The following is a 27,221-nucleotide window of genomic DNA, read 5'->3' on the forward strand; positions in this document are numbered from 1 at the left end:
ATTTCTATTGACAATAAAATCTTATATATAATTTCAAAATTCTAATTACTCAATTTATTTATTTAATAACTTTTGGAATATAACATTTTATGAATAAGAAAATTATCTTACCAGTCATCTTTGTAAAGTTTTTTAATTACAAAATTATCCAAATTAATAGAAACACCTGAGTGAATAGACTATATAAAATCCAAAATATTTAAAATATAAGTAATTCTATATGTATTTATGTATATATTTTTCAATATTTTCCGAAATATGTACACAACACTGATCGTTTATTTTTTTTTTATAATTATTTCCTTGAGAGAACAAACTGAAGCGCCACTACTTTAGCGAATATTTAAAAAAAATTTTGTTGCACTTTTTGTATTACTAATTTCAAAAACCAGAAAAATAAGTCCGAATAAATTTTTGATATTTTATTGATTACCGATTTTTTTTTTAAATTTTTTATAATGTTTAAATTTTTTGTTAAACTTTACTTAAGTTCGTTCCGTTTAAGACTGAAGAATTCTTTCTGAATACTTTATGAAAATTAAAATCAAGTTCATATTCTTGATGACGGCAATAAATAAATATTGAAATTTTTAATTTAAAAAAAAAACAACAACAAAAATGTTATAATAAAAATATTCATTTTAACACTCCAGCACATTTTTCTTACTTTTAACATTGGATAAAATACATACTTTGTTTATAATTGAAATAAATTCTATTGTGTACTTTAATGAAAAAATTTATAAAAACAAAAAGTGAATTTTTATAGGGTGCTTTGATTTCATTATAGAATATTGTTCGTAACATGTAAACTGTTATACATATTATGCATATTAAGATTCATAAATTGAAGATAAAATGCATTTATTTTTTCTCAAAGAAATTTGTTGTATTAAAAAACTAAGTGGTAAAATGTAAATTTCATTTTAAATTCATACAAAAATCACATTCTATAAACATCAGCCTGTCCTAAACATAACCATTTACTTTGCCTGACAAGCTCAAGAAATTTCGCAAAATTGTAGAAGCAAAATTTACCATAAACCATTACTGAAAATTAAAGAACATCCCGATAAAAACTGTACATACTATTGTAGTAAAAGACTTCTTAAAACATTCAAAATGGGAAAATAGTTATCTCAAATCTTTAATCCGTAATATTTTCTGATAGCTTAATGAAATATTATTAAAAATGTAATCATTTACCAGGTTTATAAGAAAATTTTCAATGCACCCTATACTAATAATTTAAGAACAAAAAACTCTATTCTTAAAAATATACATACAATTTTATTCAAGACTTTTTATAGAGAAAATATATTTACATAAAATATAGAGGCAGAGAGAAAAAATAAAACAAAAAGTGAAACCACTACTACCGCCGCCGCATTATTGTTTACATGTTATTTTGTATAGGTACATATAAACATTTATAATTAAAATATATGAATATTGAAGGCGGTTGAGGTTAAAAATTCATCAACAACTGCGAACGTTCGTATATAAAACAGAGTAATTATGTATTAAAAAATACAATCACAACATAACAAATAAACAAATTCTAATTATATTTTAAATCCAGTTTCTCCAAGTTTTGTTTTTTTTTTCTTTTTTTGTAATTTCATAGGTGTTATAAAACTTTGATGTATGCACATGTATTTAAATAAGTGATTATATGCTATGTATACATACATATATTACCTACATAAGTACATAAAAATAAAATTATAAACAAATTTTGCTTACATCATAATTTCTTACTATGTGCATAAAGTACAAAATTTAAAATTGTGAGCAGCACGTATCACGTAATCTTTAGCACATGTGCTCAATGAAAAAAAAAAAATATAAAAACATTAGCATACTAACTATAAGTATATAAGCATAAATAACATACATATATGAATAGATGCAAAAACTAGAATTTACTCTGAGTAAGTATGTTATATTATGTGGGTACATAATTCGTATACATATACACATAAAATTATAAATAATGTGTACATAGAAATTTTAGAAAATTTTAAAAAGGTTAAAAATAAATTGAAATTTGAAAAATCGATGGGAGATCAATCAATTAAAATTCAATTTCTTCTAATTGAAATTATATATTTCGCTATATTGTATGCATATATGTATGTATGTACATTTTTTATTTATATTAATAATATGTTACTGGGTTACGAATAATTTAATTTTAATAATTATGAAAAATGAAGTGAACAGATTCTGAAAATAATTTCACGAACGCTACTATTAAAACGAACTTGTTCTTTGAGTTTAATATTATTTGTTGATAGATTGAGGTATTTGTTGTTATTCTTCCTGATCATAAATAAATAATTTTGAGACAACCAATTTCACATTTTATTATGAGTTTTCATTCTCTAATATTTGCTTTTGCAATATCACTAAAATTGTACTTGAAATTATGTTCGCTTATTATTATCCAAATATTTTCTCTCATGATAATATGTTACCTATGTCTGATAAAGATTAATTTGACAGTTCCAATTAAAAAGTTTCTATAATAGGAACGAAATCGAAAACACCTTTTCTGATTTATTCTTCTTCAATGCTTTTGTAATTTTTCTCTATATATTTTAGTTGGATATTAATTCCAGAACTTTCTTAATTTCTAAATTTCTATTCGTACTCAACTAATAAACAATTTTTATTCTATCTCGGGCATTAAGTATTTATAGAATTTCAAAGATTTTCTCACTTCGATAAATGAATCTAAAAATTTATTGCATAATTGCATTTTTTTTATATTTGCATATCTACACACACATACATATACTTAGATATTACTACCAGATATTAGAAGCTTTTATCAATGAAAATTCAATATTATTCGGCATGTATGCATGTATGCATGTATGTATATGTACAATATTATATAAAAAATATTTAATAGTGAGTTTTAATAATGCTAAGTTGTTGCTTTCTATACTTTTACCATATAATATTTGCGCTCCCACAAATATAAATCATAAATTCATAAATGAGAAATGATAGAAAAAATAAAATGTATAAAATTCCAATTTTATAAAATAAAAATTTTCTAATGCTGTTGCTGTGGGTGATGAATAACGTCACCCACAATCAAAATTCAAAAATGTTATGTTTGTGGCGGAGTAAATGATAACCAAGTTGAATACGAGTAACAATTTTATATAAAAAACAAAAACTGTAAAAAGAAAACATATAAAAAAATATTCCAAAAGCTTTTTCGAATATAAAATTCATTTTAGTTAAGGCACAAACCATTTTTCTTTTTTTTTAATAGTTTTGAAAATATTCGGAAATTCGGAAAATTTTCCGAAATTAAGTTACATATAATTCATTATCTTGTATAAGAGAGAGAATAACAAACATACACGAAATTACAGTAAAATTATGTATGTTGAAGTGTTGATATCTTAATATTATGATGACAACAGGTGTTACACTATATTGTTTATGAATATACTCGTATCTTTTAGAGTGTGAATTTAATATGAAAATACAAAATTTATTAGAAAATGGAATTACGAGTATGATGGAATTGTTAATTTTTTTTTTTGAATTATAATTTGCAATTGTGATAATTTATGACAATAAGGTAAAACTCCCTAATCAGAATTCGTCGTTTTGAGTTAATTGAGTACAAAAATTTAAGCAATTTTTTGAAATAATTTGAAAAAGTCAAACAACAAGTTTATGTTTGGTGTTTAGGCTAAAATTTTTGTTTGATACCTATTTTTAGTTTTTCTTTCTGTAATAAATTTTATCAGTCTCATATCAGATTTTATGAGAATTTTTCTTGAGAATTGTACTGCTTTTCCAAAAAATAAATAGGTCGAATATTTTGAAGGATATTTTCCACTTTATGATTTTAGTTGATCTTTAGAATGATTTAAGACGATTTCAATTTTATTTATGCTTCTTGCGGTAACATATTGAATTTTTACATTCTCCAAATAAGCTTAAATAAGCTTAGGTTAGTTTTACTGATAATCATTATTTAGCACTATTGAATAGCTTGAAAAGCAAATATCCGTACATCGTATATGAATTTGGCCAAATAATTTTGCGAATATATACTATAAAATTTATTTAGGCAAACTGCGTAAATATTGGTGCGTAATATTTAATTAATAACAATTTTTGTTTAGAGTCATTAAATCTTACTATAATTTACGAAATTTTAAACTTGATATAAAAAGCTCTAAATTATAAATTTAACATTGAAAATTTTTGGTTCATTTTTATTTTATAACCTCAAATTATTTTTTTTGTTTACTTACAACCAGGTGATATTCCTTTCTCTCTGACACATCTGTATGGCTGTCTAGCAGCTGGATCATATTTACCATACATTGTTCTATCCATAATTGTTTTTAATATTTTTTTTTAAATATAATTAATAAATTTAAATTAACTAAGATTATAAATTAAAATAGTAGATATCACAAAAATAAAACGAGATTTAAAATAATTAGAAAATTTTAATTAGAAAATTATTTTACTCTTCTTTTAATTTTTAATTATTCATAAAATGTTAAAAATTCTGTAAAATAATTTTTTTTTACAATTTGTTTTATTATTTTTTCTAGTTTTTTTTTTTCTGTCTCTGAAATTAGAAATTATTTTTAGACATTTTAATTTTTTTTTGACTTTTCCTACTTTTGTTTTTTTTTTTTATTTTTTAAATAAAACTTGTCAAAAATTTTTTGGAACAATAATTAATAATGTGCTGGTGCTTTTATTTTAAAAATATTGTTTTTGTATTTTTTTTTAAAAATAAACTTTTAATTTCTTTAATATTGTATTTTAAGTTTTTTTTATTCTTGTCTTTTTTTTTCGACTTTTTAATTTTATTTGTAGATTAAAATTTATTTATTTTAAAAATATTTTAATTTTTACATACAAACTTGTTGGACAAATTTTTATTGGGTAAGGAGGAAATTTCCGTATTTTATTTTCTATTTTTCCATTTTTAATATTTCGCCAAAAAATATTTTCATTTCATTTTCCATTAATGTTTCGCTTGAATATCAGAGAGTCAATCATAAATTTTACATTGTATTAATTTGCAAATTGAAAAATTTTTTTTTTTTTGATAAAATGTCAATTTTGTCAGTCAAAAATGTCAAATGTTGTATAATGCCAAATGATTAGCAATTAATTAATTAAATTTATAAAATTTTTGTTATTAAAATATTTTCAGGCTATGTAAATATTACATTGAATGCAAACAGAGTGCAATTCAAATTTTTAGAACGCATTTATTTTTGGCATAAAACAAAATAGAGAAACTGTTACATTGAGTTCAATTGAGTTGAAAATTAAATGAAAATTTAAGAGAAAAAAAATGTTTTTCACTTTATTTGTAAGAGTTTAAGAATGAAACGAAATTTTAGTGAAAATGAATTTGCAAACAAATTTTCATAAGAAATGTTTTTTATTTAATCATTTGTAAGGGGGACTGACTTTCTTAAATGAAAACAGAAGAAAAATAATTATAGTAGCATATAAACTTCACCGACATAGACTTCGTTGGTGTTCACAAGTACGAGTACAAGAAAAACTCATTTTTTTTGTCACTCGAGATAATTTGAGCTTTCAAATGAAACTTGTGATTTTTCCGAATATCCAAATAAAAAAATTGTTTTATTAAATTTTTATTAGAAAAATAAAATTATAATCACTGCAATTAATTTAGTAACATGAGAATCAATTTAAATTTTAATTTTGCACAAAAATGGTAATAATTAATTTTTAATATACATCAATAAAATTTCGTTATTCATATTATTTTTCAATATGGACATTGAACAACCATATAAATCAATAGCACATAAATCAAATTTCTAACACGCGTACATATTCCATTATCTGTCAAATTAATTATTTATAAGATATTAACAACTTTTATTTAAAATTGACTCGATAACTTTAATTAAAATGGTGCTTTAAAATTAACTTTTTACTATATCACACATTTAAGAGCAAAAAAAAAACCAAATCCGTGTATTTATTAACAACACTGTATGAAAAATTTGAAAGCAATAAAAAAAAAGATAATTTGCAACAAATTGGCAAACAATTAGGAAGATGAAATCATAAAGTGCCCATAAAAACAGTATCCATTTTTTTCCCGCCTAATTATTATTAACAGAAATTTATAATTGTAAATGCAACGGTAAAACAAAAACTAGGAAAATATAAACACTATATTAAATTATTTACTGTTATTATTTTTATGTTATTTTTGTTTATTTTTTATTATTTTTTTTTTTCAGATGATATGAACACTATGAGATGATTGAATAAAATGTTGACTGATTGCTAGATATACGAATTTTTTTCTGTCAAAAATTTAATTCAATGTTGAGGAAAAATTCGAAGTTGGTTTCGTTGTATTTGTAAAATGTTCACCAATATTTATTTTATATACTATACCGTCATACTGTTATACTGAGATTTTTATTAATAGTGAAAAGTTAAGTGAAAAATTTTATGACGTTTTTGTTGTTTTTTTTTTTTGACAAAAACGTAGAAAACTAAAAAGTTTTTTTGATCTTCGAAATTTTAAAAGTTTTATTATTGCTTTTTTTTTTTTGCACCCACGATTTTTTTTTTCTTTTACTTTATGAATTAAATAAATGAAAATTATAATGTATAATCAAACATTATAATTTTTGGCAGAATTATTGCTCATTTTGTGATATTTTTAATGTTTTATTATTATTTTTCTTTTTTGAAAATTTTGGCACTAGAATGTCGTATTTTCCCTGTCTGTTATAAATTTCATACGTGTACATACGTACATATAAGTACAATTTATAACATAATACATAATGTACTTTTCATATACAAATAATTAAAATTTGGAAAATTCAAGTTTACTTCCTGATTTTTAAAGTTATGTGAAACAAATATGAAATACTACAAAACAGTAATAGTTATTTTTCAATTATGAATTAGACATAAGAGAAAAATTATGAATTTTAATTCATAATCTTTTAAACGAAATACCTATATACGTAATTATTGTGAATTGACCAATCTGGAGAAAGACAGTGTGTAAACAACATAAATGTACATTGGCCAATTAATTAAAAGAAAGTAAAATTTAAAAATACTTGCATGATTTATCCCAAACAACAAATAAACTTTAAAAACATAAGACAATTGCTGTGTTTCGACTTTGACAATACAATCAAATTTCAAGAAAAGAAAACCATTATTAATAACACAAAGTAAATAAAGTAAATTAACCGAAACATTTTGTAGATAATTGACTGAATTTTTGAAGTAACTTCAATAAGTTATGTTATGTATTCATGAGATTTTTGAAATTACAGCAACACGTTATAGGAACAAGTATGTTGAAAAGCACAGTTGACAATTTTCCAAACATGCATACGTGAAAGTGTGATTTTGAATATTATGTAGATAAAAACAAATTTTATGATTGAATATTTTATAACAGAGTTTGTTTGAAAAGAGTTATTAAAAAATAATTTATTTTGAATTTCCATAGGAACTTGGCATAGAACAAAAGAATAAAAATAATAATCTTTTTTTTTTTTTGTAATAAATTAAAAATGTTAAAAGACACAAATTAAAAAATTGTCGTAAAAAATGTCAAAAAATTTCAAAAATTTTTCTATTTTCACAATATTAAAATTTTCTTCATTTTTTTATGAACATTAAACATAAAAATATGAAATATTGTTTTCGCATAACCTTTAGTAATTGTTATAAAAAGTATATTTTAGATAAAATAAATTCTAATTAGAATCTTATTAATTAACTCTTAGTTAAATTTAAATAATTGTTGAGGCTATTAGTTATAATTATAAGAACTTTGATTCAATAAAATGCCTTTTTACTAACCCAAAGTTCAATAGTATAACTTGATTATTTCTAATTTTAAAACAAAGTAAAAGCAATTCATTTTTTGAACCAATAATATAATGATCTGGTTATGAAGAATTGCGAAAATATGGAAAAGCAATATATATACCAAAATTATTAGTTTCGAATTGTATAGAATTTAAGTTAAACTTTTTATTGAACTATTCCAGTTTTTGCTGAGTTTTGAAAGTGTGCCTATATTAATTTTTTTTTCAAATTTAACTAGAAATAACATTTTCTTTAAAATTGAAATTTATGTCCTTCCAAAAAAATATTTATTTGCAAGTGGCGTATTAGCCAATCTTTTGTTTCACCAAATTTCAAAAAGAATGCTCTAAATTAAATATTAATTCCAAATTTTGAACATGAATAATTTATTCCAATGTGACGAAATTTCCAATTCGTTCTAAGTTGTTTTTATAAACATTTCCCTTGTGGCCACAGATTTAATTAAAAAAACACAAAAAAGCAGCAAATTTCCTCATAAAAATAAATTTTCATCAAAAATATTTTTAATGATGTAATTTCGAAATATTATGTATTTGGTAAAATAACTTAATAAAATCAAAATAATAGTAGCTCATAATAATAACGAAAATGATCATAAAACAGAAGCAATTATTAATCGAATGTATAGAAGAAAATTTTTCATTCAATCATTTTAGGTAAATAAACATTTAAAATAAATTTATTTTAAAATATAATTTGCTGTTTAATTTTAACCATTTGGTACATTTGTAATCATTTCAAAAAATTTATGTTATTTTTATTTTTATTTTTTTTCAATTTTCATTGTGAAAAATTTAATTTTCCTTAACCTTAAACTTTTTTTTATATATTTGTGTATGCATGTATTTTTTTTGGACTCAAAATTATTTGATGAATAAGACTTTGAAAGATACCGCCTACGATTTTGACACCGTTTTTATAATTTTTGGCAGGTATATTTAGCATTATTGAGAACCAAATTTAGAAAAAAATAAAAAGAAAAATACAAAATAGAAAAAAAAAACGAGTCAAACTAATGTTATTTATGTTTTTTTATTTAAATTAAATTTAAAAATAGTTCATTTTTTTTTACTTATTTATTTTTGGTGGCAAATTTTGTTATGGTCATTGATTCATAAATTTGTTATTATCAATGTTTTACAAAATAAATCATAATTTTTTCTTTTTTTAAAAAATTCAGAAAAAGAAGTGTCAAAAATGTAAGAAAACTCTACATTTTGTCGTAAATACGACATTTGTATACGATATTTGAAATCGAAATATACGTATATATGTAGTTGTAGGTTTGAAATATAATAACGGCTCGGTTCTTTTAATTATGTACATATACAAGAATTCGCCTAAATATATGCAAATTTATGTGTTTTTCACTTTTAATTTGTTTTCGATGACATTTTTAATATGACGAAAGAATCAAGGTTTCCATTAACTTTACTACAAAAAATTAAAAATATTTAAATAAATTTTGTTGTTGCAAAGTGCGTGGATCTATTTTATACATATTTGAAATAGCGTACGATATTTGATTTTATGTAATTATTAAACCCATACAAATTATACAATTTAATCTCCATTATAATAAAAAATTTAGTTTAAGCTTCAAGCAAACACAAATTAAATAAGTCGAAAAGACAATGAATTTAGTTCAATAAGACATATTTTGAAGACATTTTAAAGACATTAACAAGACAAGTGGAGACATCACGTGCAACTTTATATTTGCGCAAAAATTGAAGCTGCATAAAGTTTTTCAATCGATTTTATTTGTTTTAAAGCAGTTTTGTTCATGAGTTTCGATTCCAAACTATGGTTAATAATTTGAGAACGAAAGCGATTGATATTCTTTAAAATAAAATGGAGTGCTCTTATTAAATCCAAAATATATAAAACAAAATATGGGAAGATTTTATTGAAAAATTTATTTAAGTTTCTGTTAAAAAACTGTGAATTCGGGATGTATTTATGGCATTTTTAATATTCATATAGCTTTGAAACCTGCAAAGCGAGATAATCTTACATCGAAAATTTTTAATAAAGTTTACATACACTGAACCAAAAAACTTACGTAAAATTGACGAAGTGAGCTTAGGTATTAATTTTTGTATGGAGTTTTAAAACTTAGATAAAATCACCTAAGATCTAAGTGACCTAATCTTAGGTAATATGCCTAAGTTTGCTTAGGTATTTTTTTTTATATGGAAACTAAAATCTTCTGTAAAATCACCTAAGTTATTGGTTAACTTAGTTAACAAAGTCTACGGTAATATACCTAAGTGCACTTAGGTGTTTCACTATTTCAAAAAAATAAAAATTTTGTTGGTAAAAACAACTAAGAAATTGGAAAATTACCTAAGTTCTTTTGTAAACCAGCAAAAAAAATTTCAAAAAACAAAAATTTTTTTTGTAAAATTTTTTATGACAAAATTTTTACTTATCTGCCTAAGAACTATGGTATTTTACCTAAGATTTTAGTTGTTTTATTACCTAAGTTCTTGATTCAATTTTTTAAAAATGCGGGAACTATGTTATTTGCGACCGTAAATACATTTTATTACGGCTCATCTAAGTTCTAAGGTAATTTAACTAAGCTTCTTAGTCAATTATCGAACGTAAAAGTTAACTGTAAAATTAAATGTAACTGTAAAGTTAACTGTAAATTTAAGTTTCCTAAAAACATTTTTTAAAACTTGATTATATACTTAAAGTCTGATGCTAATAAAACAGAATACCGGTAAAAATATTTATGTTCAACAAAGTTTTAGTTAAAACACCTAAGAACTAAGTTATTATTAATAAACCTGCTAATATTTTTAATTGTATTTGTTAAAATAAAGTTGTAGTTTGCCTAAGTTATTGGCTATTTTAACAAAGCTTCGTAGTCAATTATCGAACACAAAAGCTAACTGTAAAATTAAGTCTCCTAAAAACCTACTTGAAAATTTGATTATACACATAAACTCTAATGCTAATAAAACATAAAATTAGCATGGCGACAGAATACCGGCAAAAATATTTATGTTCAACAAAGTTTTAGTTAAAACACCTAAGAACTAAGTTATTATTAATAACCCTGCTAATATTTTTAATTGTGTTTGTTAAAATAAAGTTGTAGTTTGCCTAAGTTATTGGTTAATTCAACTGAGCCACATATATATAGCCACATATATAAATAGAACTTTGCCTATGTGTATGTAAAAAACATTTTTTCAAAAAAAAGCACACAGTGGAGATTTTTAACAAATTGAACATAGAAGTTTTTCAGTATATGTATATATACACAGTCGTTCATAGAAAAGTTTGTGCAAAACTATTTTTTTAAAAAATTACTACTCAATTCTTATTGTTATTATTTTCATTATTATTTTATTATACTCAATTAAGTTTTATTATTTTCCAAGATTTTGGTTTAAATTCGGTTTATTTAAAACCAAAACCTATTTGAGGTTCTAAAAATTTAAATTTTTGAAAAAAGTTATTGACTTTGTTGCTAATTACTATTAACTTCCTAAAATATTTTTAAAAAGAATATGTGAGAAAAAAATTTGCTGCACAGAAAATAAATCATGACGTAATGACTAATTAATAAATATTGCAGGTTGATTATTACATTTTTATATTTTTTTCATTACTTTCACTGGTTTGTTCTAGAAATATTAATAAGCCCCAAACTTCATCTGCAGTGCCATCATACCCCATATACGGTTTTTAATAATGTGTTGTATTTATATCTAGAATATTTTAAAATTAAGATAAAACCAAAATTTAATTGAGAAACAATTAATATTTAATTAATAAATAATGTATTAATACTTAAAAAAAAATTATTAAACTTATTTCAAATGCTAAAAGCACGTGGTTTGAACTTTTACAAATAAAGTTTAAGTTTCTATATAAACATTAGACTTATTTCAGTTGAGAAAATAAAAAAAGTTTTACAAATTTAATTTTTCGTTACAGATGAAGTAAGTTGTCATTAAAAAAAATGTTAAGACATTTTTTATACACTGTTTTTATACATTTTGGTCTAATTGTTTCTTTTTTTAACATTTTATTGTATTTTGCAATAAAACGTTTATAATTTAAACTTTTCGAATATATTAGAGTAGTGCATAATATACATATTTTTAAAAATTTGCTATTTATCATATAAGTATACATTAATGCAAATCTCAGGAATAATTATATAAATATATAAGCAATAAATGACTTTATTCTTGTTTTTTTTGTAACTATTGGGATTAATCCTAATAACTAACTAATAGAATTTAATAATAACATTAAAATGAAAAAAATGAAAACATTATCATGAAAATAATGAGTTTTCATTATTGTGTTTATTTGTCAAAATTTATTAAGCTTAATTTAGGTATTGGTCTATAATTTTCGGAACATCTGTAGATGCTGTGCGAAAAAATTTTATTTAAGTATAACATTAAACAGAGCACCATGTAGTAAAGCACTACAAAATTGATATATTACATTAACTGCTACTATATCACATAAACGATAACCCATATACAAATAAAAGCGTGAAAAAGTAACTGTAAAATCATCCGATACCCAAATACAGAAATAATTAAAAACCAGAATTGGCCTAAGTTCTTCGTTAAATTGCTTTAAAATCTTACAAATGACATTAAAATTTAACCTAGTTCTTAGGTAATTTAAGCCGCCACTTTTTACACATATGCATTCGTATTTATGCGTGTATATGAAATTATAGGAGATTTAATCAGTACTCAATTTGCATTTGCTGGTGACGCGTCGTTAATACTTATAAGTAATTTTTAAATATTTTAAAGTTTTAAAGTTGTTGTAAAAGTGCCGTTTTTTATAAAAATTAAAAAGAAAGTGTTTGATTTTGTATGAAAAACATATTTGATTTTTTGCAATTTTAATTTAAAGTTTTCGTCAATAAAGGTGTTAAGAAGGTAAATATTTAGTGAATAGAAGTAATTTTTTAAACATTTACAGTTTCAATTTAATTTCAAGTTAATCTGAATTAAGGTAAAAGCTTCATATTGATTGCATTTGCTCAAATGTGCAATTTAAGAATCAATTATGATTTCCTACTTATACAAAATTGAAATATTTCAATTGTAGGTTACTTCCATAAGTACAAATTTGAATACAAAAATTAATTAACATTGTGAAAGTTTATTTTTCTAATAAATAATTCAGTTTATTGGTTAATTATTATTAGATTTATTGATTAATTATTATTAAGAATTAGATTGTATTCGTAATCTCCTAATGAAATATTTCAATTTAGTACAAAGAGAAATTCTTAATTTATTGGCGCGTGCATTTATATACATATAATTTTTCTATGCATTTATTACGTACATATGTATGTACATACACGAATTTTGAAATTTAATGTATAATTATGTAAGCAGGTACATACATATGCATACCGTGTTTATACTTAAATGTGTAAATCTTCTAAAAAATAAAAAACAAATTTTGGAAGCGATAATTTTTTTGGTATATTCACACTGAAAGTTTTTTTTACAGAAAAAAAGTTTCAATGCGAATATACCAGAAAAATTAATTTTTTCATATTGTGTTCGCACCTTTATCTATTATAAAAAATTCCCGAAAAACAATTATCTATGAAATAGAAAAATGTGCAATTGTTTTTGAAAAAAACTTGTATATAACGTGCCGCAAAAAATCATCAAACTTTTTAGATCATTATGTTTCTTTTGAAATTATAAGTGAAGATGAAAATTTTTTGGAGATTTTACATCTAAATGCTTTCAATGGTCCACCTATAAATTCACATTTGCTTCCGAACGGCAAATTATTAATAAGGCTAAAAAGATATTTTTAATTTTAACGAAAAACAAATTCTTTGTACATTATATAGAAAATGGATGTAAATGTAAACAACGATGGCAAATTTCTTAATCCTACCTATGTCACATTGGAAAACTCAGATTTGATATTTAGTTCCAGTTCTGAAAACGCAAATAAAACTTCTGACCAAGCTGAAATTTTTTCTGCAACAAATGATCCACTTGCTGATTTATTGAGAAAATGGGATTTATTTGACGATCTTTATGAAGTCTTAAAATGTAAGCTTAAACTCAATTTATTTAAAATATTTTGTTTTTAATTAAGAGTTTGTTTTAGCAAAAAGGGTTACTCTGGAAGTACTAATGTATATGAAAGAAAGGCATGTAGATGAAATTTTTAGTGGGCAAAACTTCGACATTAAAATTATATTTGAACATAAACTTGGGGATTGGCAAAATGAATGTGTAAGTATTAAGAAGAAAGTATAAAACAAAACTTTAAGTAAAATAGTCGCACTTCATACATTTTGCCATGTGACATAATATTACTATTTTTTAAAAACTACTTTCGTTAAACTTCTACACATTCATTATATTGAAGGGAATATATAATTTGAAACCCCAATCATGGCCCGGAGCTTCTAAAAATGTTAATTCTCCGATTCATCAGTGGCTTGCTAATATTGGAGAAAAAACACCGTCTTCGACCTGCAGTCACTACTCAGAAGTAAGTACAAAAGTTTTTTCAATATTTTTTTTATAACATTACAAACACACATCAAAATTTCAATTCTGTCATGTAATTGTTCCGTGTTATTATCTTATATATAACATTACCTTATATGTCAGATAATAACATAGTATTATCGACATATCATTTTGGACACATGACATATCTTACATTAGAATTATTTATTATATATTTTACATATGTATATTACAAAATTAAAGACAATTATTCTTTCAGGCCAACGTTTCACGTACTTCTTCACGATGCTTAAATGTTTTTCAAATGAAGTGTTAAATATCAAAATATTGAAATTCGTCTGCTCGAAAATTTAAATTAATATAAAAAACTAATAAATTTAACTTTTCGTGTGGCATATTCTTTAAATGGTAGTACTTATTTCAGCATATAAATTATCTGAAATGTGTGCTGCCATTCGAATTTTGTTAACTTTACTGATATTTTTGAAATAAATTTTTAAATTAACAGACGTTTAGCGTGTTGAGTATTTTGGAAAAAGCTGAGCAAAGTAAATCCTTGTTAAAGAAGTATGAGGAAACACAAAAACTAACACCCGATGATAGAACTTGGATCGTGCATCATATTATACAGCATGTGGTAGAAAATGAGAAGAAAATAACCGTTAATCAGTGTAAGGATTTGGCGGAACAGATTATTAATATTTTCCCAACTGAAAGTGTGGTAATTAGCGAAAAACTTTCAAAATATTTTTTTCCATTTGTGCCTTCAAATATTTTACTTGTTGGAAATAGGTTACTTACTTTAGTCAAGATAATAAAAAAAATCCGCCGAAAGGAAAATTATGGGATCGTTATCAAAATAGGCAACGCTTACTCAAAAAAACTGTGAACCAAAACCGAAAACGAAAACTTGCTGAAGATTTCGAAAATATAAATCCTAGTGAAACGAGTGCTGACTTTGAGGAACTCAAAAGAATTTCGGCTGAATTAAAATATATCAGGGATTGGGAGCAAGTGCTAAAAAAATGGAACCAAACAATTTTGTATAGGAAAAAAAAATTGGACGAAAATAATATGACTCTACAGGAAATTTTAAAAGATTGGCCATTATTCAAATGCTCAAGAGCTCCTGAACTGGTATGTTTTTTTATTTTAAATATGAAGAATAAAGTGTTAATTAATTTTATAAAATTTAAATAATCTCAGGTAAATATCGATTATATGTTTTCGTACCCCGAAAACAATTTCAATTTTTCGAAATGGGAAAAATTTTGCGAGGTTGCAGAGAAAATTTTTTCTGAGAGGGTTAAAGATATAAAATGCAAGGGTTTCCTTAAAAAAACCATTGAAAAAAAGCATTCTCTTAGCTCAGGTAAGATATCTAAATTTTTGAAATATCCTTTTCCTAATATGCACTTAACTCAAGTATTTATGTATATAATTTTAGATAACTTAAACATATGTTTCATGAGATTACTACACGCAATTTTAATTCCTCACACTAAGGTTTTTCAAGGGTCCTTTATAAAATATACAATTAAAGATACTCAAGAATCTTTCACCATGCCTGTATCTCAAGCAAGTGATGTAGATAAAATTATTGCAGAAAAAAGAACAAATTGCATAAAAGAAAAATCAACATTGCAGCCTTTTATAGTTATAGTCGGAAAAGAATTCGAATATAACATTTTCTACGTTTGCTTAGATGACATTAAATTTGCTTTTGAGTCATACGTCGAAACGATACAATTTTGCTTTAAGTTAATGTACACGCTGAATTTAAAATATCCAAATGAAAGCGTTTCATTTTGGACTTTCATACAGAAATTCCTTTTTGATATTCAAACGCAAACAGTAGCAATTCCTATAGTGGATACATTTATAAAAGATTTGAATGATCTTATTTAAATATGTAAGTTTTCTCTAATATTTTCTATGTCTAAAGTTTGTTTTGTATTCTAATATTTCAGTTGTTATGAAGTTGTAAGACGATAAATAAAACAATTTTATCTATTCTTTAAATTTAAACATTTTTTTATTTTTTTAACATCATTAAAATATAAACGAAATATTAATTAACGTAATTAAAATTAAACGTTAATTAAAATTGTGTTATTTTTCATTTAATCCTATACCAGCTGAAATACAAGAATACTTAAAATAAAATTTATTAAAAGTAGTAAGCAAGAATTCATAAAAGTGATTCTAGTTTTTTTTAATTTTCATGTAAAACTATTACAATAAGTCGTAATGTTAGAAAATGTGTTTTCAGTTAAGAGTTGCAAACTTATACTAAAATATGTAACAATTAAAAACAAAAATAAATTCTTAAGAAAAGATACATTTACATTATATTCCATTTTCTTTATTTGAAAATTTTAAATTAAGCTTATTGCAGAATTTATAAAAAGCACTTGTGTAAATTTATTATAATATATATGTGTGTATAATATAAAAGATAGATTTTGTGCACATTTTTAATAAACCTCCACGCAGAATTCAATGTAATTGCATAGCCAACACTAAAAAATTAATTAAAAAATGATTAAAGAACAGATTTTTTTAGTAAACGGTAAAAATGTCATTTTAATATTTCTAATTTAAATGTCAGCAAACAAAGTAATTATTTGTACTTATTTTCCCAATAATGGGGAAAAGTAAAACTTTTTATGTTTTTTTCGAATTTTAAAGTGTATAAAGAATTTTTAAAGACAAATGTTGCATTTTTTAATTATAATTTTGCTTTAGTTTTAATTTATAAGTTGTAAATCACTAAAAAACTTGTAAAACTAATCAGGAACATATAAAATAAAAGTTTTATTTAATGAATTTGAAAAACAGAAATATTTGTTTTTGAATTAAATAATAAAATATCCTTGTACAAATATCAAGAAATTAGTTGAAATAGGTACGTGAAAATGAACAATATTAATATAGTTAATTCATATAAAAATGAATTATAATTCATTTATAAATTATTTTAAAATATTTATAGTTAATTTATGGGAAAGATTTTAATGGTAAATATTTATAATTATATTTCATTATCTTTCAACTTAGGTATACTTTGAGAAAGTTACCTAAGAAGAAGGTAATATTTTACCAAAGATTAGTATTTTAGTTGCCTAAGAAAATAGCTACTTTTTACCTAAGTCTTTTAATTAAATTACCTAAGAAAAAAGTTATTTTTCACCAAAGTCTTTTAGTTAAATTACCTAAGAAAATAGGTAATATCCTACCAAAGAAATTTAGTTGATTTGCCAAAGAAAATGGTTAATAATTTACCTTTGTTCCTTAGGTGAATTATCAAAGTTCAAAGTTGAATTTTATCGAAGTTTTTAGACAAAATTTACATAGACTAAGTTAATTTTTACCTTAAGCTAAGGCAACAATTACCTAAGAACTTCGGTACATACGTCATCATTTTTGTGACGTAAGCAAATATCACCTAAGTTTAAGTTAAAAAATTTAGGTAAATTTTTTGCAGCCTAAGACTTAGGTAATTATCTTAGGTGATATAACAAAGTTTTATTTTCAATTTCAACGAAGAAACTAAGTAAGAATAACATATAACTTAGTTAAATTTTGGATTTTTTTTTTTACTTAAGTTTCTTGGCTATATTACGCAAGATATAAGTTGGCTCATTTCGACCTAAGTTCTTAGGTATGTTATACTCGATTCTTAGGTGATTTTACGTAAGTTTTTCGTTCAGTGTATCAGCTTATAAAAGTTACTTAGATTTACCCGACTAACAAATAGAATTACAAGCTCAAATAACATTTTTATAAATCCTTTGCCAGACAAACTTTTGACATAAATCGTGTTTTTTCTAAAAAATGTAAGTTACATACAGGCTTGTTTTCGTTCTATGGATTATAAAAATTCAAAATTAACTAAAAGATTTGTTTTCTTACCTAATAAATACATTATTTATACAATCTATAAGTAAAACAAAACAGTTTGTAAACCGTGCAATCAATATTAAAGTTGTAAAGTCAAATTAATGTTCCTAATCTCTTGCTAATGTCCTATAAGCAATTTATGTTACAAAAACATAATGTAAAAAATTTATATGTTATAATAAATTGTATTCTCTTCTATTTACGAATTATAAATTCATTATACTTTCGAAGCCAAAATTATTGATTTTTTTTAGAAAATGCGAAGTAATTTCTTATTTGGTTTGAATTCTAATTCATAAATATTTTGATTTCCTGTATACGCACTCAGCTGATACATTTTAAACACCAACTGGTGTTAATTTTAGAAATATACATATATTAAGGGAGTGTTATACATATACGATTTATATATGAGTTTTTCTAAAAAACGAAATTGCAATTTGAATTGGAAAACAATTATTCAAGAAATTATTAATAAAATTTGACATTTGAACTTTATTTTTAATTTGTTTTTGTTCCATGTAGATTGCTCTTTCAAAACTTTAAACCAAATAATCAATTTTTGGTGCTAATGATGTGAAACGAATTTTAATTTGTGAACAATTTATTTATAAATTTTATACTAATGATTATTGTGCTTAATGATTAATTGATTGAATTTTAACATTTATTGTAAATAATGGTTTAAATGTAAAGAATTGAAATTAATTAGAATTAATTTTATTATTTCTATTGTTTAGCTCAATTGTAGACACATTAATTTTTTTTTCTTAAACTAATTATAAAATAATTTTCGTATACAACACAATGATCATGTGTCCGTGTATTTGTATTATTTCCTAAATTTTATTTTATTTAATGTTATAACAAAATTAATTTAATGAAATTACATAACTTATATTTGGTTGTTTTTTGTTATACGTGACTTCAAATTTTAATGTCTAAAATTATACAATTAATAATAATAAGGTACAACAATTTAACGTGCAAGCAAAAGTATTGCTGTTATGCATTGAATAGGTGCGTACAACTATAAATAATTTTTTTCCTTGTAATAGAAATTTCACTATGGAATAACACATGAACATTTTAAATGCGCACGGCTAATTGCACGCTATACAAGCATTCGTTAAAATAATGCACGTATATGAATTTTGCCCTTATTAGCGTCAATTAAAAATCGTTTGTGCGTTTTCAATTAATTCGATTTTCTGTTATTTTTATTGCACAAATGATTTGCATTATCATGTTTTGCATATTATTACAATTTGATTTCAAACTAAAATGTTGAATAAATAATTAATCATAAAAACAATTAAGTTTACAATGATTAATGTCCTATAATTATTATATAGTTAGGTAAACCTTTACTACTAACATACAATCCACTATATTAATGTCACGTAAATTCTATTGTTTATTTTAGAATTTGAAGTTAATGAAAAGCAAAAGTTGTTCTCATTTCCCTAATCTAATTTCTCATTAGTCTTCTTACTTCCTTAATTTATAATATGTATATATAGGACTTTGAACGAAAAATATAGTACGGAGGACTACTAAAAATAAATCAAAATATTTTGAACATTTGATAATTTTAGAAAGAAATTCTTTTGATATTCTGTGTACAGGGTGTTCTCTTAGTTGATGATGATCAGTTTTTTAATTGTGACATAGATGTTTTGATATAAAGATCTGGCATAGTTACATAAATTTCTGGTTAAAAATTTGTAAGAATACTTAAGAGTTTGTTTTTGAATTACAATCCAAAACTAACGTATTGACTTGACTAGTTTTTTTGATTTTCGCCTTATTTAAGTTATATGATTGCTCAGAGCTTAAGCTAAATTTTTTAATGAATGCAGATAACAATTGACTCAAACACAACTCTTTACATCAAGTATTTCAATGTGTTCTTTAATTTTGGGTGCTATAGTACCTAAATTTGGCTTTAGTTTTTGTGGTTTGAATCTTGACTTCCGATAAAAAACTTTGTCTACACCACACATTTTAAAAGGCAAAGTATATACTGTACATTATGTAATCACGTATTCAAAAAAAAATTTAAGTTTCTGATCCGATTCCAGAGCTGGATCTGACTTTCCCTATAGGAAAATTCAGATAAACTTTGAAAATCACTTCTATAGGAAAATTCGGATAAACTCTGTGTCAGTTAAGAGTTTCAGGCTTACGTTTCTTTCGTAATTCTCTCTTACGATCGACCACGGATCATATGCCATTTGTAAAAAAAAGCGAGCTTTAAAATATTGTCATAGTGAAGAAAAATCATTTTTAAATTTACAGCTTATACTGAATCACAGCATTTTATTTTTCATTGTTTGTTTTAAATTTCGTATTAAAAATTAATCAATTTCATAACAAGACAAAAATCTAAATTAATTAATCAATTTATTCTCTTTGGTGGTCGCACCCGTTTTCTTCATTTTATAGGAAGTTATGCAAAAAGATTGAAAGATAGACAGGAAGAAAATTATGTTAATCCTTTTTATTTTCAAACAAAAGCAAATCTATGTCAAAAATTAAATCAGTATAGCCTAATTTTTCGAATTGTCTTTTTCTTTACACTGACTTTATATAGGATCTTATTTAAATAAAACACAACTGCTATAGAATTTATGAAAGTCTATATTTTAGAAAAAAACAAACTTCCGAAAATTATTAATTAATCGAATTGGTTCGCTTTTAAAATATAGGAAGTTGTCATCATTAATTATGTGAAAATAACAAAATAAAATAAAAAAAAAACAAATAATTTTCTTTTTTAAAAATATCATAAATTTATGCCCATATTTGAAAATATGATATTTTCTTCTATCTATAGCCGAAAACTTGTATTTTTAGTCGGAATTTTTAATTGATAGTGGTGATACTTTTCTTTCCCTTTAAAACTCTAAATATATCATATTCTTTATGGAAACTGTTTCATTTGTTAATTAATTTTTGTGACGATACAACCTAGCATTATTATACAAACAACTAACACTTTAGAAATTATTATTAACTGCTTGATTTGAATCGATACGTTATTGTCGTCAAGTAAGTACATATATGTTACCATTTTAATTTAAATGAGGCAATAAAGTAGCATTTTTATATTTATTACAAGTGTTACTTATCATTATTTTTGTCAAATAAATTATTAATTATGAAAATTTATGATAATACATATTTTATAATCATAAGCGTACATCGATATACTGATGCATATGGAAACAAATCCATTGTAATCAACTCCAATTTATTTTCATCATTTTTCGTTCATAATACTCGTAGAATTTCAAGGAAAAGAAATTATTCAATACTTACAGTAAGTATAAAAACAACACATATATACATACATACGTACAACTGTTTTCTGTACATAATTATACTTGTTATTCGTGGTATTGACGAATGCATAACGGAATTTTTAACACTTAAGAAACGTATTACAACTGAGGCATAGAAGGCGGAAGAAAAAAACAGTTCGCTTCTGTAATACGCCTTTCATCTCTTCATAGTTGTTTGAAAAAAATAATAATTAATGATCTATATTTTTACATAACTATGTTTATTTGGAATCTAAACATGATATGCTTAATTAATACATGAAAACAGAGAATATATAATAAGTAGTAGAAACTAGTCATCAAATCAGATACATATATATATTCATATATATTCTACTTTTTATTTTACAGAAAATCAAATATTACTTAATTAATACAGCGTTTAGTTTATCCAACAAAGTGTCGCCCACTTCAACGGGAGCAAAAAGAATTGAACCAAAAATTCCTTATCATAATCCATGTTTCATTTTCCATAGAAATGCTACAATGGGAATTTCAAATACATACATACGTGTTCTTTTAACACACTTGATTTATATCTTGAAAAAGTGACTCTGTATACACTAAATGTAGTATAAGCTATAGGGTAAAACTATTTTTTCTAGCAAAATTCTAATGGTTCGCAAGAACAATAGTTAATTGATTAAATAAAAGTGATCAAATTTTCACAAATTCCTACGAAATCATTTCACTACATCGGACATTCCTCTAATACTCGTATATCTCCCCTAAAGAAAATTTGACATGAAAATTTTGTGCACACATTATAATTTAATGATAATAAAAAATAGAAATATTTGATGTAATAAAAAGCAGCTGTTGTTTTATAATTATTTATTGATAAAATCAAAATCGATATAAATTTAGAATTTTTAGATTCTTTTTCTCGATTCTCAAATTTCAAAGAGAAATAAAAAGAAAAGTATAGAAAAAATATTATAGGAAAATTATAATTGAAAATTATTTTTATTTTTCTACTTTTCTTTCCTCTATTCAATATTATAGAAATTTTAATGTTTCTATTTTTCATAACTTTTTAATTGAATAACTAAATTTCCTCTCAGAAAATGTATTTGATATCAAAGAAAGCTGTTGCAATGCTTTTAATTTCCATGCTTTTGATATTTTTTATTCTTAGTTTTTGTTTTTATCGTATCATATCGTAAATATTGAATATCATAAATTTATAATAGCGAAATGTAATTTTATACAATATTAATGTATTTATTGTAAGAGAGGAAAGAGGAAAGAAAAAACCAAAAATTTTTTAACCACAAAAGTTACCTTTAATTAAGTGTTTTTTTCACTTAACTATACGCTATCGTTATACCTACAAAATGAATAATAATTGCATATTGATTGTAATAACACTGTATAGGAATGCTTATTTTAATAACCATGATTTGAGTACTTACATATGATTTACTTCAAATTGATTTTAAAGAAAAACAAAAGCGTAAAAAACATTTATGTGGTGTTTTTGTAAATTCAAAGTGCAACTAAGTCATATAATTATTTTTCGTTTGGCTTTTGATTTTACTCAATTTATTCGACGTAACTACTTAACTATACTCAATTTATTTCGACGTAACTATTTAACTGACATAAGAAGAAAAAGAATTTACAGTTTCTTTATATACTTATGTACACACAAATAAATCTATATGCATATTTTGGAAATTATTTGGAATTTTCACTGAAATCGACAATAAAAAATAAAATTGCAAAAGCGACCCTTTGGAAGCGTTTAAATTTTATTTTGTCACAAAAATCTATAAAAAGGCAAGGCTACCTAACCTAGAAGTTGTAGTTCCGTATTAATCAATATAAAAAATTAATAATAATGAAAATAAAGCCAATCTGCGGAAAATGTGCGGAACTTAGAGAAAAAATTGTGACAAATATAGTAAGTATTTTCCTTTTAATTTGTGTTATACTGTTTAAGAATTGTTAAGATATGAACAATTTTGAAAAAAATATTGTAAAATTAAAATTGAATTTGTTGAAAATCAACATTTTTGATGGCCATTAAGTGTGACCAGATCAGGTTTGATAGAATTGAATCATATTTTGAGTCAATTTAAATTTTAAATTTAGGAATTTAAATACATAAATAGCCTGTATATTATGTAAAATAGACTTAAATCGTATTGTCTTATTGCTTATTATGTAGCTTGGGACGTTATACAACAGTATATCTATGTAGCTTGGAAAAAAGCTGCATAAATAATTTTTGCATATACAGTGGACATTTCTAATAAAGAAATTCATGTTGTATATTAAAATTTCATAATTATATTTTAATATTATTTTTTAATACTTAATTAAATTATTTCTTATTATGTAGGTATTAATTAATAACACCTAAACATCTATCTTCTTAATCCATAATGAGCATGTGATTTGTCATTTATTTTATTAACATATAAATCCATGAAAAATTTTAATTTTAAATAAATAAGTTTTAATCTCTAATAATAATAGTAAATTTAAGACACCTGAAAAGACTAGACATCTTAATTTATTTATTTATTCTTATTTATACGAATTTCCTGTAATACTAAACTTGTTTCTTAGTCGCAAAATTTTGCGTTACCAAAAAATTATTTGTAATATTTTTATATAGAATATTTAAAATATAAATATTAATCATATGTAGGAATGTATGTTAATTAACAATATTATGAAGAAATTAAAAACACACATATATTTTTTTTTAGAATATTCTAGCTTAATCTATACATGTATAAATTAAAATTAACTAAAATATACTTTTGACCAGTTCAACAAGTTATTTTTCACTTTTGTTTTTTTTTCTGCCACTTTAGATTTAACTTTTCTAATTTATTACTAAATTAAATTAAATGAATTAAAAATGATTTTTTTCTCCCATTGTTTTGAAAAAAAAAAAAATCAAATTAATGAATGAAATGCTAATCAAATTTAATGTTAACGCCAGTCTACGTTTTCAAAAATTATTTAAAAAAAATGACCAAAAAGTTGTCGAATTAATAACCTTTAATTACTAAGAATCAAAATAAGAAATAAAAATTTTCTTACAAATTGTGATAATGGGCCTACATATCTAACTAAAATTATTAGTTTGAAAGGTTCCTATTAGAGCGTATCAAATACAATATGAATTTCATACCCTAACTTTAAAATTAGTACAAAATGAACAGAATATTATTCCTAAATTGTACATCCCAATTCATAAATATAAGAGTTGAATATATTTTAATTAATTAAAATATGAAATTTTTAATTTAAAATGGCACATGGAAATTAAAAAAAAAATTGTAATATTGAAAAATTTTAATTAAAAGTGAAACAATTAATATGCTAAATGAATTGAGTAATAAAATAAATTATTTTTTTTATTGTAAAAAAATATAATAAGAAAAATTTAAAAAATTTATAAAGGATTTCTTAAATAGAATTTAAGAGTTCCTCAATAATTGACTGATACTGTATCTATGTACATATAGAACAAGGTACTATCAAAGAGTTAATAAAAATTTTAAGAACCTATGCCTAAAGAATATGGTCCTTAATCTATTAATTAAATTTTAATCATAGAATTAGAAGAAAGTAAATGCCTTCATAAGTAGGTATTCATATAAAAACAGTTTTCAAGTGAGAAGAATTATAAGCTTTAAAATTTTTGCCAGTATATTGTGTAGAAAGTTGTTTATATTCTTGTTTGAGTAACAAATTGCTAAAGGTCTAAAGGCTAAATATCAGTTTAACCTTGCTAATATGCAAATAGTTCCAAATTTCCGGCAACAGTAAAAGCAGTTGAAAATGGTTTCAATGCCGAAATTATTAAAATTTTTTCACTAGTTAGAACAAATATTAGAAATCTATTAAAAGTCAACTTAAAACGAAAAAAAATATCACGAGATAATGGTAAATGGACACCTGCCCATAATATTTGTTCTATGTTAAAGGGTCTAATTAACTCAGTTTATTTTTTCCTTTCAACATTAAAATAATGGAACTCTGACAACACATTAAGATTATTAGTGCTTGACAAATTTAACAAAAATTGCGTTCGGTGACTAATTAATTTCACGCTTCGGAACTATCAATTTAATGTCGGGATCATGCCATTTAATGTATCTAAATAATTTTGTTTGGGCGTATCATGAATAATAATTGAAATATTATAATAAACGCACCAATTGTTGACAGTATCTATAGTCAAAATTTGCAAAAAGTTACTTCAAAATGTAGAATAAAAACCATGTCGAAAACTTATAAACCGATTTCGACATTTACATTTTAATTTTAAAAAACAAAAGCTTAAAAAATTACCTATTACACTCAATTAAATCTATTTACAATTACGTAGGCATTTTAATTTTTCTTTTGCTTTAGTTCCACAATTTCATATGATAGAAAGAAAATTTTATAAATTTGCAATCAGAACTATAATTGAAATTTATTGGAAAACTTGAAATTTTAAAAATTGTTTCTTATTTCTCTTGAATTGAATTCGTCTTTTATTAATTGTAAAGTTTTAAACAAAAAACAAATAAAATCCAACACGTTGTTTCAAGTGTTTCTATTTATATTCAAATATTTTATTTACGTACGCATATACATACATATGTACATATGTATAAAAATATTCTTTAGAATTCAAATAGGTCGGAATTGATTTAAATTGAAATTCGCGATTTTATTTTTATTCTTTATATTTGTTCCGAATTTTTTTATAGGTTTTCGTTTTTGTAAGATTATTCAAGAAAACAAATACTTATTCGACCGCTAAAAAAATTAAAATGCGTTCTTTTTTTATTTTTTGTTCTATAATTGTAAAATAGAAGCGTGCTATTTCTAAATACATATTTTTTAATGATTTTACAAAATCAATGGCGGGGTGACAATTTATTTATTTTTGTTATTATTTTCTATTCAATTTGAATAAGTATAAAAATTTTTTATACTGAAAGTAGCTATTACTTACTAAGTTGGAATAATATGGAATCAATTAAATTTTTAAACAAAAACAAAGAGGGAAATAAAACAAAAATATAAATAAATTGTGTTCGTGCACATCTAATTTTAATTGGGTAATTGGGGTAATAGTAGAATTATTTAAATGCGGTGACTTTTAAGAATATATTTAAAATTTAAATAGAATAGTTGTGATTTTTAAATTCTATTACAAGAATTCTATTACAAGAAATTCGTGCCTGCTGAAATTTTAAAATATAAAAAGTATAATCAATCGAAAACTTAATATTTGTTAAAAAAATTATAGATTAGCTACCAGGAGAATGAATTTGGGAACTTTTTCAAGCCAACTCTTTAATGATTCTATAGAGTCAAGAGCGACGAGTCTTTCGTATGCAAGGCTTTTACAATCAAGCCTTATGTAACTAGAGTGCTTCGTTTGCTAGTTGCATTATTGTAAAGTTTTACGCCGGTGTATATAAAATTCACCAATCTTTTTGCAAATTACCATTCCCATTTTCCATATCCCAATTAATTATTTTTAATTTAGCTTTTAAATATGAAAACTATATTGTTATTG

At 23.3% G+C, this 27,221-nt stretch overlaps 1 protein-coding gene across 6 annotated transcripts in view; it reads right to left on the minus strand.

The window, feature by feature from the left end:
* Positions 1-27,221, minus strand: part of LOC129606150 (leupaxin) — a 102,644-nt gene that overhangs the window by 55,782 nt on the left and 19,641 nt on the right. The window contains exon 1 of one of the 6 annotated variants that reach the window (XM_055516275.1): positions 4,293-4,476. The exons of 1 other annotated variant lie outside the window; for it this stretch is intronic. In XM_055516275.1, the coding sequence (XP_055372250.1) occupies positions 4,293-4,377 (85 nt within the window). In that variant the 5' untranslated portion in view covers positions 4,378-4,476. Of the gene's footprint in view, positions 1-111; positions 244-4,292; positions 4,477-27,221 lie in introns of those variants that run through there. 4 more of the 6 variants (XM_055516278.1, XM_055516279.1, XM_055516280.1 and 1 more) reach the window with 4 other exon arrangements.

The sequence above is a fragment of the Condylostylus longicornis genome, unplaced genomic scaffold, assembly GCF_029603195.1.
Source record: "Condylostylus longicornis isolate FDR11 unplaced genomic scaffold, ASM2960319v2 ptg000017l, whole genome shotgun sequence".
NCBI lineage: Eukaryota > Metazoa > Arthropoda > Insecta > Diptera > Dolichopodidae > Condylostylus > Condylostylus longicornis.